Genomic DNA, 17,415 nt, shown 5'->3' on the forward strand with positions numbered 1-17,415 from the left:
CGTAAGGGTGCGAAGGTAATAAGGATGTTAACAGTAGCATAGTTTTCATGTGTGACGAATCTACAACCAACATATTCAGCAGGGACAGGCTGGAAGCTTTCCCGTCAAGATCAGGAATAAGACAAGGATTACTCCACTCTTACTATTTCTATTCTACTACACTTTGGTTTTAACCAAATTAGTTAGGCAAGAAAGGAACATAAAAGGCATCTAAATTGGAAAGGAAGAACTAAAATTATCTCTGTTATGGATGATTTGATCTTCTATATAGAAAACCCTTAAGAGGGATGCCCGTGTGACTCAGTCAGTTAAGCATCTGCTTTCGGCTCAGGTCATGATCCCAGGGTCCTGAGATTGAGTCCCACATCAGGCTCCTTGCTCAGCGGGGAGCCTGCTTCTCCCTCTGCCTACTTTTCCCTCTGCTTGTGCTCATGCTCTCTCTCTCTCTGACAAATAAATAAAATCTTAAAGACTCCACCAAAAAATTGTTAGACCTAGTAATTGAGTTCAGTAAAAACTAGGATATAAACCCATCATACAAACATCAGTTCTACTTCTTTATACTAACAAGGAACTATCTGAAAAAGAAAATCTTATTTGTAATAGCACTAAAAATAATAAAATGCTTAAGAATGAACTTAACCAAGGAGATGAAAGATCTGTATGCTGAAAATTACAAGACATTGATGAAAGAAATTGAAGATGACACAGACAAATGGAAAGATATCCTGTGTTCATGGATTGGAAGAATTAATATCATTAGAATGTTCGTACTACCCAAAACCATCTGTAAATTCATTGTAGTTACTATCAGTTTCAATGACATTTTTCAAGTACAAATTACAATCCTAAAATTCAAGGGGAACCACAAAAGACCTTGAATAGCCAAAGAAAGAACAAATCTGAACACATCATAATTCCTGATTTCAGACTTTATTACAGAACTATAGTAATCAAAACAATGTGGTATTGGCATAAACATAGACACATAGACCAATGGAATAGATTAAGAGCCCAGAAATAAACGCATGTATATATAGTCAATAACATATGTTTTTTAAAGTTTATTTATTATTTATTTAAGTAATTTTTACACTTAGTGAGTGTGTGGCTCAAACTCATGACCCTGAGATCAAGAGTCCTGTGTTCCTCTGACTGAGCCAGTCAGCTGTATGGTCAATAATTTTTGATGGAGGAACAAAGAATGCTCAATGGGGAAAGGACAGTTTTTCTTCAGTAAATGGTGCTGGGAAGACTGGATAATCCTTTGTAAAAGAATGAAATGGGAATGCTATCTTAGACCACTCACACAGGTTAATTCAAAATGGATTAAAAACTTAAATATAAGACCTTAAACTGTTAAATTACTAGAAGAAAACAGGGAAAAAGCTCCTTGTCTTTTTTTTTTTTTAATTCTTATAAGTTAACATATAGTGCTACATCAGTTTCAGGTGTACAATATGGTGATCCAGCAGTTCTGTACATTACAGGGTGTTCATTGTGATAAGTTGTACTCTTAGTCCTCTTCACCAATATAACCTGTCCCTGCCACTCACCTCCTCTCTAGCAGTCATCCATTTATTCTCCGTAGTTGAGACTCTGCTTTTTGGTTTGTGTTTGTCTGTCTCTCTTTTTTCCTTTATTCATTTCTTTTGTTTCTCAAATTCCACAAATGAGTGAAATCATATGGTATTTGTCTTTCTCTGACTGGCTTATTTCGTTAGCATAATACTCTCTAGCTCCATTCATATTGTTGTAAATGGCAAGATCCCATTCTTCTTTATGGCTAAATATTATTCCACTGTGTGTGTACATGAGTATGTATGTGTGTATATACACATTTGTCTGTATACACATATACATGTATATATGCATACACATACACACGTGTACATACATACATACATACACACACACACCACTTCTTTATCCATTAATCTATTGATGGACTTGTGCTGCTGTTTGACCACTGTAAATAATGCTGCAGTAAACATAGGGGTGCATATATCTCTTCAAATTAGTGTTTTCATATTCTTTGGATAAGTATTCAGTAGTGCAATTGCTGGATCATAGGGTAGTTCCGTTTTTAATTTTTTGAGGAACCTCCATACTGTTTACCATAGTGGCTGCACCATTTGCATTCCCACCTACAGTGCAAGGAAGGTTCCTTTTACTCCACATCTTTGTTAACACTTGTTTGATGCGTTGTTGATTTTAGTTATTCTGACAGGTATGAGGTGATATCTCATTGTAGTTTTGATTTGCATTTCCGTGATGATGGGTGATGTTGAACATCTTTTCATGTGTCTGTTGGCCATCTGGATTTCTCCTTGGAGAAATGTTTGTTCGTGTCTTCTTCCCTATTTTCATTGGATTATTTGCTTTTTGGGTGTTGAGTTTTATTAAGTTCTTTATATATTTTGGATACTAACCTTTATCAGATATGCCATTTGCAAATATCTTCTCCCATTCAGTAGGTTGCCTTTTAGTTTTGTTGGTTGTCCTTTGTTGCGGGGAAGCTTTTTACTTTGATGTAGTCCCAATTGTTTATTTTTACTTTTGTTTCCCCTGCCTCAGGAGATACATCAAGAAAGAAGTTGCTATGGCCGATGTCAGAGAAATTACTGCTTGTGTTCTAGGATTTTTTGGTTTTAGGTCTCATGTTTAGGTCCTTAATCCATTTTCAGTTTATTTTTGTTTATGGTATAAGAAAATGGTAGTTTTGGGAAAAAGCTCTTTAACATTGGTCTTGGCAGTGATTTGTTTGTTTGTTTTTGGATGGAACACCAAAAGCGCAAACAGCAAAGGCAAAAGTAAACACATGGGACCGCATCAAATTCTAAAGCTTCTGCACAGCAAAGAAACAATCAGAAAATAAAAAGGCATCCTATGGAATGGGAGGAAAAAATATATTTTTAGTATTTTATATATCAGTGACAGAGCATGGGTGGTAGGGAGGGGCAGAGGGAGAGGGAGAACCAGACTCCCCGCTGAACAGGGAGCCTGACGGGGCTCAACCCTAGGACCCTGAGATCATGACGTGGACTGACTGAGCCACCCAGGTACCCCTGGGAGAAAATATTTGTAAACCTTCTACATGATAAGGGCTTAGTATCCAAAATATATAAGGAGATTATATAGCTTCATAGCAAAAAAACCTACAGTTTTATTTTAAAATGAGCAAAGGACTTGAATAGATATTTTTCCAAATATATACAAATGGCCAAAAGGAAAAGATGCTCAACATCACTAATCACCAGGGATGCAGATCAAAATCATAATGAGATTACCTCACACCTCCTAGAATGGCTATTAACAAAAGGACAAAAGATAAGCATTGGTGAGGATGTAGAGATAAGGGAATCTGGTGTATTGTTGGCGGGAATGTAAATTGGTACAAGCCACTATGGATATGTTATGGTGATTCCTCAAAAAACTAAATGTAGAACCACCATTTAATCTAGCAGTCCCTATTTGGCTATGTCTTGAAGGAAACGAAATCATTATCTTGAAGAGATATTTGCACCCACATGTTCAATGCAGCATTATTCACAGTATCCAAAACATGAAACAACCTAAGCAGTTGTTGATGGATGAAAGGATAAAGAAAATGTGACACACACACACAGACACAGAATTCAGTCATGAAAAAAAGGAAATCCCCCCCCCTTTTTTAAAAAGATTTTATTTATTTATTTGACAGAGAGAGATGACAAGTAGGCAGAGAGGCAGGCAGAGAGAGAGGAAGGGAAGCAGGCTCCCTGCTGAGCAGAGAGCCCGATGCAGGGCTCGATCCCAGGACCCTGAGATCATGACCTGAGCCGAAAGCAGAGGCCTTAACCCACTGAGCCACCCAGGCACCCCGAAATCCTCCCTTTTGCAACATCTTTGGTGGACCTTGAGGGCATTTTGCTAAGTGAAGTAAGTCAAACAGAGAAATATTTTATGTTCTCACTTACTGGTAGAATCTTAAAAAGCCAGATTCCTAGAAATAGATAGTGGAATGAATGGTCAGGGGATATTAGATGTTGGTTGAAGGGTACAAACTTTCAACTATGTGATGAATAAGTTTTGGGCATCTAATTATATAGTATGGTGATTATAATAAATACTTTATTATATACTTGAACAAGTTACGGAAGTAGATTTAAAATGTTACCACCAGAAAAAATAGAAAAGCAGCTATGTGAGAGAGTGAAGGTGTTAATCTTAACTGTGGTAATCATTTTGATATATATATATACATATATTCAGATCACCACATTATTTATATAACTTAAACTTACATGACATGTGCCAGTTTCTCAAGCAGGCAAAAAAAAAAAAATACTGGCATTATTTTCAATCACAGAAAACCTGACAATCTAAATCTCACATCATGGAACATTATGTAGCCATTAAAAAGCAAATGAACATCTGTGTGTGACATAAATTGATAAAGCAAATTGCAGTATAGTAAGCATGGTGCATTTTATATTTACGAAAGAGTAAAGCAAAAACTGTGTAGTAATAGGTCATGCTTTAAATATATAGTGAATGTACCATAGATAAATGTTTTTTGCATATTATGTATTTCTTGAGCATGTTTGAAATGCTTTGATTGAGTGGGGTCTTGGGGTAAGGGCTGAAGACCTATTCTTGAAACAAGCTTTTCCAGAAATTTTTATGCCAACACAGGTTTGAGAATCCTTGAAATAGATATTGAATTGCCTTGAATAAAACATCCCTTTTTCTTTTCTTCAGGGCCTGGAAATTTACACTGCAGGATTCCAGAACAAATACAGTAAGTTGCTAATGGCAGTCACCAGTAACATTTTCACCTAGTTTGCTGTAACAAATGGGAGGGTAGGGGATTAGGAAAGGGGAATGGAAATGGGTGTCTTGGCCATCCAGTGATGGCTGAGTAGTCATAGCTGGGTGGGGCACCTTTTGCTGATATGAGAGCAAGCTAGATTTTGTCAAACCTTTTAAGCAGGAAGGGCCCCTCTGAATATAGGCAGCACTGGTTCCAGTGTTACCTTCCAGAAACATCTGTATCTCAGAAAGTTTTGCAACACTTTGATTTCTGTGATTTACAGGGATGGCTCAAAAGGACAACAGAGTCCCTTCTAGGCATAACATCTCAGCCTTATGAAACAAGCATTTTTGGGACTTGTACTTAATTCCAGTTCTGCTTCTGAGGTTGCTGAAACAGTTAAACCCCATTTATAGGTGTTCATAATGCCATGCTTGTTTCTGTCAGAGAATCAAGGCAACAACTTTGCACTCAACTTCTGCAGTCAGTATTTTTATTCTTTAGACAGGATTTTATTTTTTCTTTTTTATCTTTAGGAAGAAAAGAAGAAGGTAGATGAAACTTTTAAAAGATAATTTGTACAGGTGGGAAAAGAAAGTAAAAAAGACTGAATATCCAAATAACTTTTTTTCCTATTTCTGTTAGTCTAAGATAGTTCTTCCTCTTAAGGCTACTGTGCAACTTCAGTTACCTTTTCTTTCATAAAAATCTTTTTGGCTGAAATTAGTATTAATGATCCATATAGTTGGGAGTAAGATCCTAAATGATTCTTTGTATGGAGTTTTGTTTTTTTTTTAATGAGAACGTTGATTTTTCTTTTTCCTTGGGAAGTAATTTAACGGAGGATTTTTTTTTTTAATGCAAAAAACAGGCTGTGTGTAGAACAATCTCTGACTGCTACATTTCAGACTGTAGTATTTTTATTTAACAAAAGGGGTGTTGAGAGTGGTACAACATTTTTGAAAAGGCCTGGGTGATGTGAGTCTCTCTGGTCTCCTTGGGCAGTGAGGGCTCTGTTCTTGTCACCTGCAGATTGGTGAGGAGGACCTCCTCCTCCCAAATTCGAAGGACACTTAGAGTGCAGGGTTGAGAGGGAGTGGTAGGGAGATACTCCTGTTTACTACTTCTCACAGAGCTGTTTTTTTTTTTTTTAAAGATTTTATCTGTTTATTTGACAGACAAATCACAAGTTGGCAGAGAGGCAGGCAGAGAGAGAGAGGGAAGCAGGCTCCCTGCTGAGCAGAGAGCCTGATGCAGGGCTCCATCCCAGGACCCTGGGATCATGACCTGAGCCAAAGGCAGAGGCTTAACCCACTGAGCCACCCAGGTGTCCCTCACAGAGCTGTTTTATTTGCTGTTCTGATTTTTAAGAATTTGCTAAATAAAAAGGATATATATACATAGAATCCCAAGAGCATGCAGTTGCTTTGTGACAGCTCTCTCTCATTCTCTCCTCTCATAGGCTTACGTTGGCTCAGATGTCCTGTACGATGAGACAGCTGTGGCTTCTTCCCCACCTCCTTACACAGCCTATGCCGCACCAACCCCTGAGGTAGGGAGTGAATCTTGGCATTTTAGAGTCCAAGTGAAGGGAAGTTGGGGGTCTCTGTGCTACTCTCCTTTTTAAGAAATGAAAAAAAACCCTGAGCCACTATTAGAGAAATCAGAAATGTACTCAGCCCTTTTCTTCTTTAAACTTTTTAAAAAAAACAGATTATTGTTTTCTTTCATAAAATTTATAATCTTCATATTCACATTTTGTTTTAAAGATAGACCTGAAAATGATTCATGTTAATGACAGTTTGGTAATATGATATTGATGATTTATGATTTATACTTAATGAATTAATAAATGAGAATTCAAATACTTGAATTCTCTTTATAATCAGGAAAAAAAGCTTCTTTTATTTTGAAAAAACAAAACCTTGAAAAAAAAAATCACATAACAAATACCTTGGGAGTATCTCCTAGATAGAAGTGCCAAGTGTTCATGGCTACATATAGAAGTCTCTGTTTGTGGGAGGTACTTCTGTTTTGTTTGTTTAACTTTTAATTTTGAATAATTATAGATTTATAGGAAGTTGCAAAAATAATATGTAGAGATCTCATGTATTCTTCACCCAGCTCCCCTCTAGTTGTTACATGTTAGATAAAATCAAAACCAGGAATTTAAAATTGACACAGTGTTTATGCCTGGTTTTGTGTCATTTTATTGTATGTGTAGATTTGTGTAATCAGCTCCTCAGTCATAATACGATGCTGTTCACAAAACCTTCCTTCTACACTCTTACATAGTCACATCTTCCTTCCCCTTTCCTAACTCCTGTCAGCCACTGATTTGTTCTCTGTTTATATAATTTTGTTGTTTCCGCAGTATTACATAAATTGAGTCATTCAGCATGTGATCTTTTTTATTTTTTTTTTCACGTAGTACAGTGCCCTTGAGAGCTATCCAGATTGTTGCATGTGTACCCCATTAAGTATTGAGGAGCATTGTGCTCGCTTTGGCAGCACATATACTAAAAAAAGTATTGAGGGGCATTTATCTGTTGGGGTTCAGAGTTCTGTTACCAATAAACCCCCCATGAAGACTCATCATGTACAGGTTTTTGTACAAACATAAGGTTTTATTTCTCTGGAAAAAAGTGCTCCAAAGGGGAATTGCTTGGTCTGTTGTATGGTAAATATATGGTTAGTTTTTTAGAAAGCTACCAAACTACTTTGCAGAATGACTCTACCATTTAACTGACGAGTAGTCCAGTTTCTCTGCATCCTTCCCAGCGTTAAGTGTTGTCATTGTTTTTTTGTTTGTTTTTTTAAAATTTTAGCCGTTCTAATAGGTATATAGTGATATTTTATTCTGATCTTAATTTGTGTTTCCCTAATAGTTAGTAATGTTGCCATTTTTTATGTTCTTATTTGCCATCATATATCCTGTTCAGTAAAATGTCACCTCATGTCTTTTGCTTGCTCAGTAGCATGTAGACATCTTAGTAATGCCTTTCACAATTTTAATTTTCATGTAGTCCAGTTTCTCAGTTTTTATGTTTCATGGTTTTGTTGTGATGTCGCTTTACCGCTTTACCAGACCAGGTTTCCTAAGGTTTTCTCATATGCTATTTTCTGAAAGTTTTATAGTCCCAGGATTTGCACTTAAGTGTTTTCCATTGTGAGTTGATTTTTTAGGTTAAGTTAAGGTTAGGTTAAGTTAAGGTTCATTTTTTTAATATGGATGTCTGATTATTGCACTATAATTTGTTGAAAAGACTTTTAGTTCTTCCTGGAATTGCTTTTGTATCTCTATTAAAAATCAGAGATTTGTGTTTGTCTGTTTCTCAGTTCTTTGTTCAGTCCCATTGAGCTATGTGTTTTTCTTCCTCTGACACCACACAGACTTGATTACTGTAGCTGTATAAAAAGTCTTGAGATTGGATAGACTGATCCCCCACATTATTTTTCCTTTTCAGAATTCCTTTAACTGTTCTGGTTACATTCCTTTCCATATGAAGTATCTAAATCTATAGCAAAGTCTTGATAGATTTTGATAGAAATTGTTTTGAACTTAGGTATCCAGTTTATTGGGGGAGAATTGACATCTTTATTATGTTGAGTTTTCCAGTCAATGAATGCATGAAATCTCCAGTGAAACAGTCTGAGCCAGTAGATTTCTTTTTGGGATATTTTTAATTACAAATTCTAATTTCTTAATAGTTGTGGGAATAAATACTTAATAGTGTTCTCTATTTCATATTGAATGGGTTGTTGTAATTTGTACTTTTTGAGGAATTGGTCCTTTTCATTAAATTGTCTAACTTATGTGTGCAACTCTGTTGTTTGTATTTTCTTGGTGGATTAAGTCTATTATAATGTAATGTCCCTTTTTGTTTCTGGTAATTTTGTCTGATGTCTGTTCTATCTGATATTGATACAGCCACGTCTGTTACTTTTTACTGTTTGTATGGTATCTCTTCCCATCTTTTTCAAGTTACAGATATCATTATATTTGAAGTGAGTTTCTCATAGGCAGCATATAATTAGGTCATTTCTACCTGTATATCTGACAAACCTCTATCTTGTAATTAGTATATTTAGGCCATTTACATTTAGTGTAATTTTTGATCTGTTAGGGTTAAATATGTCATTTTGTTTTTTGTTTTCCTTTGGTTATTTTTTCTAAATTTCTCTGTGTTCTTTTTCTTAAGCTTTTTGTGAGTTATTTGAACATGTTTTAAAATTGCATTTTTAAAAAAGATTTATTTATTTTAGAGAGGGGAAGAGAGTGTGTGAGTGGGGGAGGGGCAGAGGGAGAGAAGGAATCCGAAGCAGATGCTACAGAGAGCAGAGCTGACGTGGGGCTTGATTACATGACCCTGACATCATGACCTGAGCCCAAACCAAGAGTTGGATGCTTACTTAACCAACTGAGCCACCCATGTGCCTCAAAAATTGCATTTTGATTTATCTGTAATGTTTCTTGAGTGTCTCTCTGTGTATTTTTTTTTAGTGGTTGCTCTAGCTATTGTATTATTCATAAATATATATTTTTCAAAGCTAAGTGTTCACATTTCCTTTACATATGAGGACCACATTAGATGGTATTAGAAATTTTGCTTCAGGGGCACCTGGGTGGCTCAGTGGGTTAAGCCTCTGCCTTCGGCTCAGGTCATGATCTCCAGGTCCTGGGGTCGAGCCCCGCATCGGGCTCTCCACTCAGCGGGGAGCCTGCTTCCTCCTCTCTCTCTCTCTCTCTGCCTGCCTGTCTGCCTACTTGTGATCTCTGTCAAATAAATAAATAAAATCTTTAAAAAAAAAAAAAAGAAATTTTGCTTCAGCTGTCAGACTTGTTAGAAATGTCAAGATGTGAAGAAGATGTACTTCTGTTCTGACTATATTTTCTTAACTCTTGATATTTCAAGATTCCTTTTTTTAATTGTTTACTTTTTGTTTAGTGAACTTCCTTTTACCATTCCTTAGGATAGATTAGCTGGCAACAAATTCTTAGTTTTCCTTCATCTGAGAACGTCTTGATTTCTTCTCATTTCTGAAGGATATTTTCACTAGTATAGAATTCTGAGTTGGTATGTCTTTGAACATTTGGCAAGTGTGTGGTGTTTCCTTTGGCCTTCATGGTTTCTGAGGACACATCTGCTGTCATTTAAATTTTTTCCACCCATGTACGAAGTGCATTGTTTATTTCTAGCTTCTTTCTTTGTCCTTAGATTTTTTTTTTTAAAGATTTTATTTACTTGAGAGAGAGTGAGAGAGAGCATGAAAGGGGTAAGGATCAGAGGGAGAAGCAGACTCCCTGCTAAGCAGGTAGCTGGATGTGGGACTCAATCCAGGGACTCCAGGATAATGACCTGGGCAAAAGCAGTTGCTTAACCTACTGAGCCACCCAGGCACCTGTCTTTGTCCTTAGTTTTGAGAAGTTTGATTATAATGTGTTTTGGTATGGATTTTGCGGGAGGGAGGTTATTTTGTTTGGTTTAGTTTATTGAATATGTAGGTTTATGGATCTTGCTAAATTTGGGAAAATTTAGGCCATCATTTCTGGAATGTTTTTTTAGTCCCACCCCCTCTCTCTTTTGAAACTGATGACATGGATGTTAGATTCCATATGTCTCAGATTCTTTGATTTTCTTTTCATCAATCTATTTTCTCTCCAATTTATACTCCTGCTTACTGATTCTTTTTTCTCTGTCATCTCTGTTGTGTTGTTAAGCTCATTCATTTTATTTTTTTTTTAAAGATTTTATTTATTTATTTGACAGAGGGAGATCACAAGTAGGCAGAGAAGCAGGCAGAGAGAGAGAGAGGAGGAAGCAGGCTCCCTGCTGAGCAGAGAGCCCGATGCGGGGCTCGATCCCAGGACCCTGGGATCATGACCTGAGCCGAAAGCAGAGGCCTTAACCCACTGAGCCACCCAGGCGCCCCTCATTCATTGTATTTTTTAATATAATTTTTTCTGAAATTTTTATTTTTTAAATCTTGAAAATACATGAATATGTGTATAAATCTTTATGTTGTTTTTCCTGAGATTTTCTGTTTCTGTGGAGACTTTTTTTTTAAGATTTTATTTATTTATTTGACAGAGACATAGAGAGGGAACACAGGCAGGGAGGAAGGGCAGAGGGCGAAGTAGGCTCCAGGATGTTCAGGGAGCCTGATGTGGGGCTCGATCACAGGACCCTGGGATCATGACCTGAGCCAAAGGCAACCGTTTAACAGCTGAGCCACGCAGGTGCCCCTGTGGAGACTTTTTAAAAATGTATTTCAGACATGTTCATAGTTGCTTCTTGAAATATTTTTATGATAGCTGCTTTAAAAACCTTTCTGGAGGGGCGCCTGGGTAGCTCGGTCACCACCTTCTCAAGAGGGTTGGGAATTTAGGCCGTCCTCCAGGTCTCTGCTGACACCAGACTATGTGGGAATTGGAAGGGTCCTCTCTACTGCTCCCCACTTGAGTACTTGCTTGGTCTCATCCCATGGGTCTGGGAGGGGCATCTGGTTTGTGCTGGACAGAGGTGGGAGTTCTGGCTCTCATCTGGCAGGGATGAAATTCTTAGCTCCCTACTTGGCCTTCTCTGACACAACTTGGAATGGGGCATGCGGGGGGTGGTGCCTAATTACAGCCTGCCAAACATGGAGGTTTACTCGCTATACTTGGCCTTGCTGGTGGGAGTTGGGGTGGGGCCACAGTTATTTCTGCAGTGTTGGACTGGAGTAGAGAAGTTACTGACTAAAAATGGTCTCTCTTGCCAGATTGCCCCTTTCCTCCCAAGGTTTTTTGGGTAGATAGAGCAAGCTTTTTTGGGGGGCTTTTTTGTTTGTATTTATTGGTTCCTTTCTTTCCTTTAGCTAGTTGAGGATATAAGAGGCAAACAGGAATCCCAGGGGGCTCACCATCTGGCCTTCTTAGGGTCCTGAGATCCCTTGCCAGTCTGCTACCCTTTTGCCATCTTTCAGAGTCCCCTTATGTTTGTTTTAGATATTATGTTCAGGGTTTTCAGTTGTACTTAGGAAGAATAGGGAAAATCTACATCTTTGCTGTCTTCTAGAAGCTTAACTCCCATGTCCTGCTTTTATAAGATGACAGGTTTAAACTATGCACCTATTTGTTTGACAGCAGCATCCTGTTCTCCTTTGTGCCATATAGTACTTATCACATGACAACAGTAATAGTAGTTGTCTGTAAGCATATGTGTCTTCTCCTGCTGCCCTGCCAACCCCCCAGCCTGTGAGCTCGTAAAGAAGGCTGGGCCTTTTGTCTCCAGATTTCCCAGAATATACTAGTCATTCACTTAATCAGTGAAGGTGGGTCCATTGCCTATTTCTCGCAATGTCCATTCATAAACCTGTGCTGCTGGAAGACTGCCAGTCACCTGCTGAGGTCTCAGACGTTAGGGTTTTCCCACCCACAAAATTCCTAGTCCTTCATTTTCTTCCTGGAATTGCTATGGGGGCTTCTGCTGCTAGGATGGCTTCCTTACTTCTCTCAACCTTCACAGAATTGAAGTGAGTTAGGGCCTTACTTGGGATTAGGCTTTGGCTTAAGGGAATGTTGGACTGGTTTGATTTTTCTATCTAGACTACTCAGATTTTCTCTGCATTAGCTATATGGCTGTTTTGCTTTTTTATCATTTGTATGTTCACTGAAGTAGCACTTTTAAAGATTGTGCGGGGGGCAGAGGCAGAGGGAGAGAGAATCTCAAGCAAACTGCACCAAGCATGGAGCCCAATGTAGGGCTCTATCTCATGACCCTGAGATCATGACCTGATAAAAGAGTCGGGTGCCTAACCAACTGAGCCATCCAGGCACCCCCCCCGCCCCCCAAGTAGCACTTTTAATTTCCTTCAAGAACTTTTTCTCTGCATTCACAACTTGACTAACTGCTTGGTACAAGAGGCTCAGTTTTTGGCCTGTCTTGGTTTTCTACATGCCTTCCTCACTAAGCTTAATCATTCCTAGGTTCTGATTTAGAGAGAGAGACATGTGACTCTTCTTTTCACTTGACCACTTAGAGACCATTGTAGGGTTTTGGTTTTTTTTTAAGATTTTATGTATTTATGTATTTATTTATTTGACAGAACGAACAAGCAGGGGAGCAGCAGAGGAAAAGGGAGAAATAGGTTTCCTGCTTAGCAGGGAGCCTGATGCAGGCTTTGGTCCCAGGACCCTGGGATCATGAACTGCGTCAAAGATGGATGCTTAACTGAGCTAACCCAGTGTAGGGTTATTAATTGGCCTTATTTCAATATTGTTGTGTCTCAGGAAATAGGAAGGCCTGAGAGGGAGAGAGAACTAGTAGTTGGTGGAGCAGTCAGAACGTACAAGATTTATTAAGTTTGCCCATTTTATGGGTGTGGTTTGTGGCACCCCAAAATAATAGTAACATCAAAGATCACTGATGACAGATTACTGTAACAAATATAATAATAATGAAAAAGTTTGAAATTTTGTGAGAATTTACAAAATGTGATACAGACATGAAGTGAGCAAATGCTGTTGGAAAAATGGTGCTGGTAGACTTGCTCAATGTAGGGTTGCAACAAATCTGTCAATGTGTAAAAACACAGTATCTGCAAAGTGCAGTAAAGCAAAGCACAATAAAATGAGGTATGACTATATCTTTTTGAGTCAGGGTTTTCATTTTCTTCTGATAAATACCCAAAAGTAGAATTGTTGGGTCATATGATAGCTCTATTTTTAATTATTTGAGGAACCCTCCATACTGTTTGCGATAGATTAGTTGCACTTTTTTCCATATTCTCACCACCAGTTGTTACTTGTTTTTTGTTTGTTTTGTTTTTTGATACTAGCTGTTCTAACAAATGTGAGGTGATTCCTCATTGTGGTTTTGATTTGCCTTTCCCTTATGATGAGTGATGTTAGCCATTCTTACATATGTCTGTTGGCCATCTGTGGAAAATGTCCATTGAGATTCTCTGCCCATTTTTTAATCAGTTTTACTTTTGTTATTGAATTGTATGAATTTCTTTTGTATGTTTTGGGTATTAATCCCTTATCAGATACATGGTTTACAAATATTTTCCTCCATTTAGTAGGTTGCCTTTTCATTTTCTTGACCATTTCCTTTGCTGTGAAGAAAGTTTTTATTTTTTATTTTTTATTTATTATGTATTTATTTATTTTGGGAGGCACAGAGGGAGAGGGAGAGAGAGAATCTTAAGCAGGCTCCATACCCTGTGCAGAGCCTGACACGGGGCTCTATCTCATGACCCTGAGAATCATGACCTGAGCCAAAATCAAGAGTTGGACATTTAACTGACTAAGCCACCCAGGCACCCCCAGAAACTTTTTAGTTTATTACAGTCCCAGTTGTTTATTTTTGTTTTGGTGTCAAATCCAAAATATTGCTGAGAGCTATGTCAGGTGGCTTATTATGTTTCTCTACTAGAGTTTTTTGGTTTTCAGGTCTTACGTTCAAGTCTTTTAATCCATTTGAGTGGATTTTGTGTATGATATAAGATAGTGGTTCAGTTTCATTCTGTACATGTGGCTGTCCAGTTTTTCAAACACCATTTATTGAAGAGATTGTCCTTTCCCCATAGCGTATTCATGTTTCCTTTGTCATAAATTAATTGACCATATATGTGTGGGTTTGTTTTGGGGCTCTCTTTTCTGTTCCATTGATCTCTGTGTTTTAATGCCAATATCATACTGTTTTGGTTACTGTAGCTTTGTCCTATAGTTTGAAATTGGGGCGTGTGATGCCTCCTGCTTTGTTGTTTTTTCCCTTAAGATTGCTTTGGCTGTTGGGGTCTTTTGTGGTTCCATACAAACTGTAGAATTGTTCATTCTGTTTCTGGGGGTAAAATACCATTGGAATTCTGATAGGGCTTGCATTGAACCTGTAGATAGTTCTGGATAGTATGGCTATTTTAACTATTCTTACAGTCCATGAGCACAGAATATTTTTCATTTATTTGTGTTTCCTTCAGTTTTTTTTTTTTTTTTTTCCCTTCCCTTCAGTGTCTCATGACTCAGTGTATAGGTCTTTCTCTTGGGTTAAATTTATTCCTAGGTTTTTTGTTTCTGATGTATTTGTAAATGGGATAGTTTTCTTTATTTGTCATTCTGATAGTTATTAGTGTATGGGAACACAAAAGATTTGTATATGTTGATTTTGTATCCTGTAACTTTACTGAATTCTTTTTTTTTAGTTCTAACAGTTTTTTGGTAATTTTCTTTAGAGTTTTCTAGGTATAATATCATATCATTTGCAAATAGTGACAGTTTTACTATTCCTTCTTAATTACTATTAATATTACTTCTCAATTTATTTGCCTTTCATTTCTTTTTCTGGCCAGGACTTTGATTATCATGTTGAATAAAAGTAGTAAGAGTGGGTAACTTATTGTCTTGTTCCTGATCTTAGAGGAAAGCTTTTAACTTTTCACTGTTGAATATGGTGTCGGCTGTGGGCTTGTCATATATGGCCTTTATTAAGTTGAGGTACATTTCCTCTCCACCCACTTTGCTGAGAATTTTTATTATAAATTGATGCTGAATTTCAAAAGTATGTTTCTGATGGACCTATTTCTTTTCAACAGGCATATGGCTATGGTCCATACACTGGTGCATACCCTCCAGGAACTCAAGTTGTCTATGCTGCGAACGGGCAGGCTTATGCTGTACCCTACCAGTACCCATATGCAGGTAACTCATGCCTACCTTTTACTTCTTATATCTCTATTTAGTGGGTAGATGAGTCCTGAAGGATTTCTGTTTCTCAGTTTAAGGATAAGTGAGCTACGTTTCTGCTATAGATCTGCTACTGTGTTTAAAAAAAAGCATTATGTATTTTTATACTACCTCAGAAAGTTAGAATATGCTATTTATTTATTTATTTATTTTTAAAAAGATTTTATTTATTTATTTTAAAGATTTTATTTATTTATTTATTTGACAGAGAGAGGGAGACAGAGAGCACAAGCAGGCAGAGAGACAGGCAGAGAGGGGAAGCAGGCTCCCTGCTCAACAAGGATCCCGATGTGGGGCTCGATCCCACGACCCTGAGACCATGAACTGAGCTGAAGGCAGCGGCTTAACCCACTGAGCCACCCAGGCACCCCAGATTTTATTTATTTATTTGACAGACAGATCACAAGTAGGCAGAGAGGCAGGCAGAGAGAGAGAAGGGAGGAAGCAGGCTCCCTGCTGAGCAGCGAGCCCGATGCGGGGCTCTATCCCAGGACCCTGGGATCATGACCTGAGCCAAAGGCAGAGGCTTTAACCCACTGAGCTACCCAGGCGCCCCAGAATATGCTTTTTAAAAACTTCACTATTGGACCTAGTTTTGTTCCCAAGGAGAGAATTTGTAGTTATTGGTATTCACTTGTATTAAAGAACAACCAAACTAAGAGGCCAGTTTTAAGTGATAACTTCTCTTATTTTTCTCTTCCGGTTACATTCTTCAAAAATTAACACTAGTCAGGTGATATTACCTTTTGCAGGTGAAGTAAAGGCCTGGAAGGTACTTATATTTATTCTGGGCTTTTGATGCATGTTTTCCATTTTTCACCTTTCACTGAGAAAGATTGTAGATATGAGTAACTAACCTGTGTAGGTAGTATCAAGTCCTGTGTGCAGTTTTGACAGTGGGAGGTCTAAGGTAGAGGTGTTGGAGAATGCTGGCTGTGAGGCTGGAGCCTGCAGTCAGGGCGAGAGGGCAAAGAGCCATGTGACTGATGTAATGAAGAGCAAGTGTCACCCAGGTGCTGGGAGAGCAAGGGAAGTCTGGAAGGGGCAGGTTGCAGTAGACATGGCATGTCAGATCAACATATAAGAGAATGAGCTGGTAAATAGCCTAGAACAAGAGCCCAGAGCTCAGAGAGATACAGGAAATCTGAGGGTATTGTGAGCAAACCTCGTGCTATGTCTTAACACAGAAGCAGTGGAAGGAGAATCTGTTATCAGAAAGGTAAGTAAGTGGTTACTGATGCTAATGCCACAGAGATGCCCAGGAGTCACCAGCCCCATGTCAAAGTGTCCTTTTACTTGTTGGTGGTTACTTTGGTTTCTCATATTTTAGCACCTAATATGAGAGTTTCTCTGGTCACCTGTTTCTGAAGTCTGATGCAGTTCACTCAGCTAGCATGGAGTATGAGGGATTCTTCTTCTTGATTTTTTCACGTCAAATTGAAAACGAATAAAATGCTGATGCTAAAAAATGAAGTATTTTTTGGTCCTGTGATCTTAGCGCAATTGTTTTTTGAATTACCTTACCCATATAAAATGAATTTTTCATCTTTGCAGTCTTACATTACTTTTTGCATTTTTTTCTCATTTTAAAATTTTATATATTTTGTCCAGAGTGCTGCATAATCTCCATAAGTATTTTAATGACTGCATATTATCATATTGGGTGATACATTATTTGAATCTTCTAGTATTGGCTATTTACTTTCTTTTTTTTCCTGTTTGCAATTGTAGATACTACTTTCAACATCTGATGATTTTCTTTTTCATTCTTGTTAAATCTGTTTTAGAATATATTTATATTTATATTTAGAATATATTTATATTTAGAATATAATAAGTTCATATGTCAGAGGGCATAGACATATGTATTTCTATTTCTTTTGATACCATATTT

At 37.7% G+C, this 17,415-nt stretch overlaps 1 protein-coding gene across 3 annotated transcripts in view; it reads left to right on the forward strand.

The window, feature by feature from the left end:
- The window catches only part of PLEKHB2 (pleckstrin homology domain containing B2), a 59,983-nt gene that overhangs the window by 28,251 nt on the left and 14,317 nt on the right, over positions 1-17,415 (forward strand). For 2 of the 3 annotated variants that reach the window (XR_013966552.1, XM_080798571.1), the window contains exons 5-7: positions 4,744-4,783; positions 6,258-6,347; positions 15,371-15,476. Coding sequence is in view for 2 of the 3 variants with exons in the window: in XM_080798571.1 (XP_080654697.1) it covers positions 4,744-4,783; positions 6,258-6,347; positions 15,371-15,476 (236 nt within the window). In the remaining variant the exon portion in view is untranslated. The remainder of the gene's footprint in view (positions 1-4,743; positions 4,784-6,257; positions 6,348-15,370; positions 15,477-17,415) is intronic. The other variant, XM_080798572.1, reaches the window with a different exon arrangement.

Source organism: Martes martes, assembly GCF_963455335.1.
Source record: "Martes martes genome assembly, chromosome: 3".
Taxonomy (NCBI): domain Eukaryota; kingdom Metazoa; phylum Chordata; class Mammalia; order Carnivora; family Mustelidae; genus Martes; species Martes martes.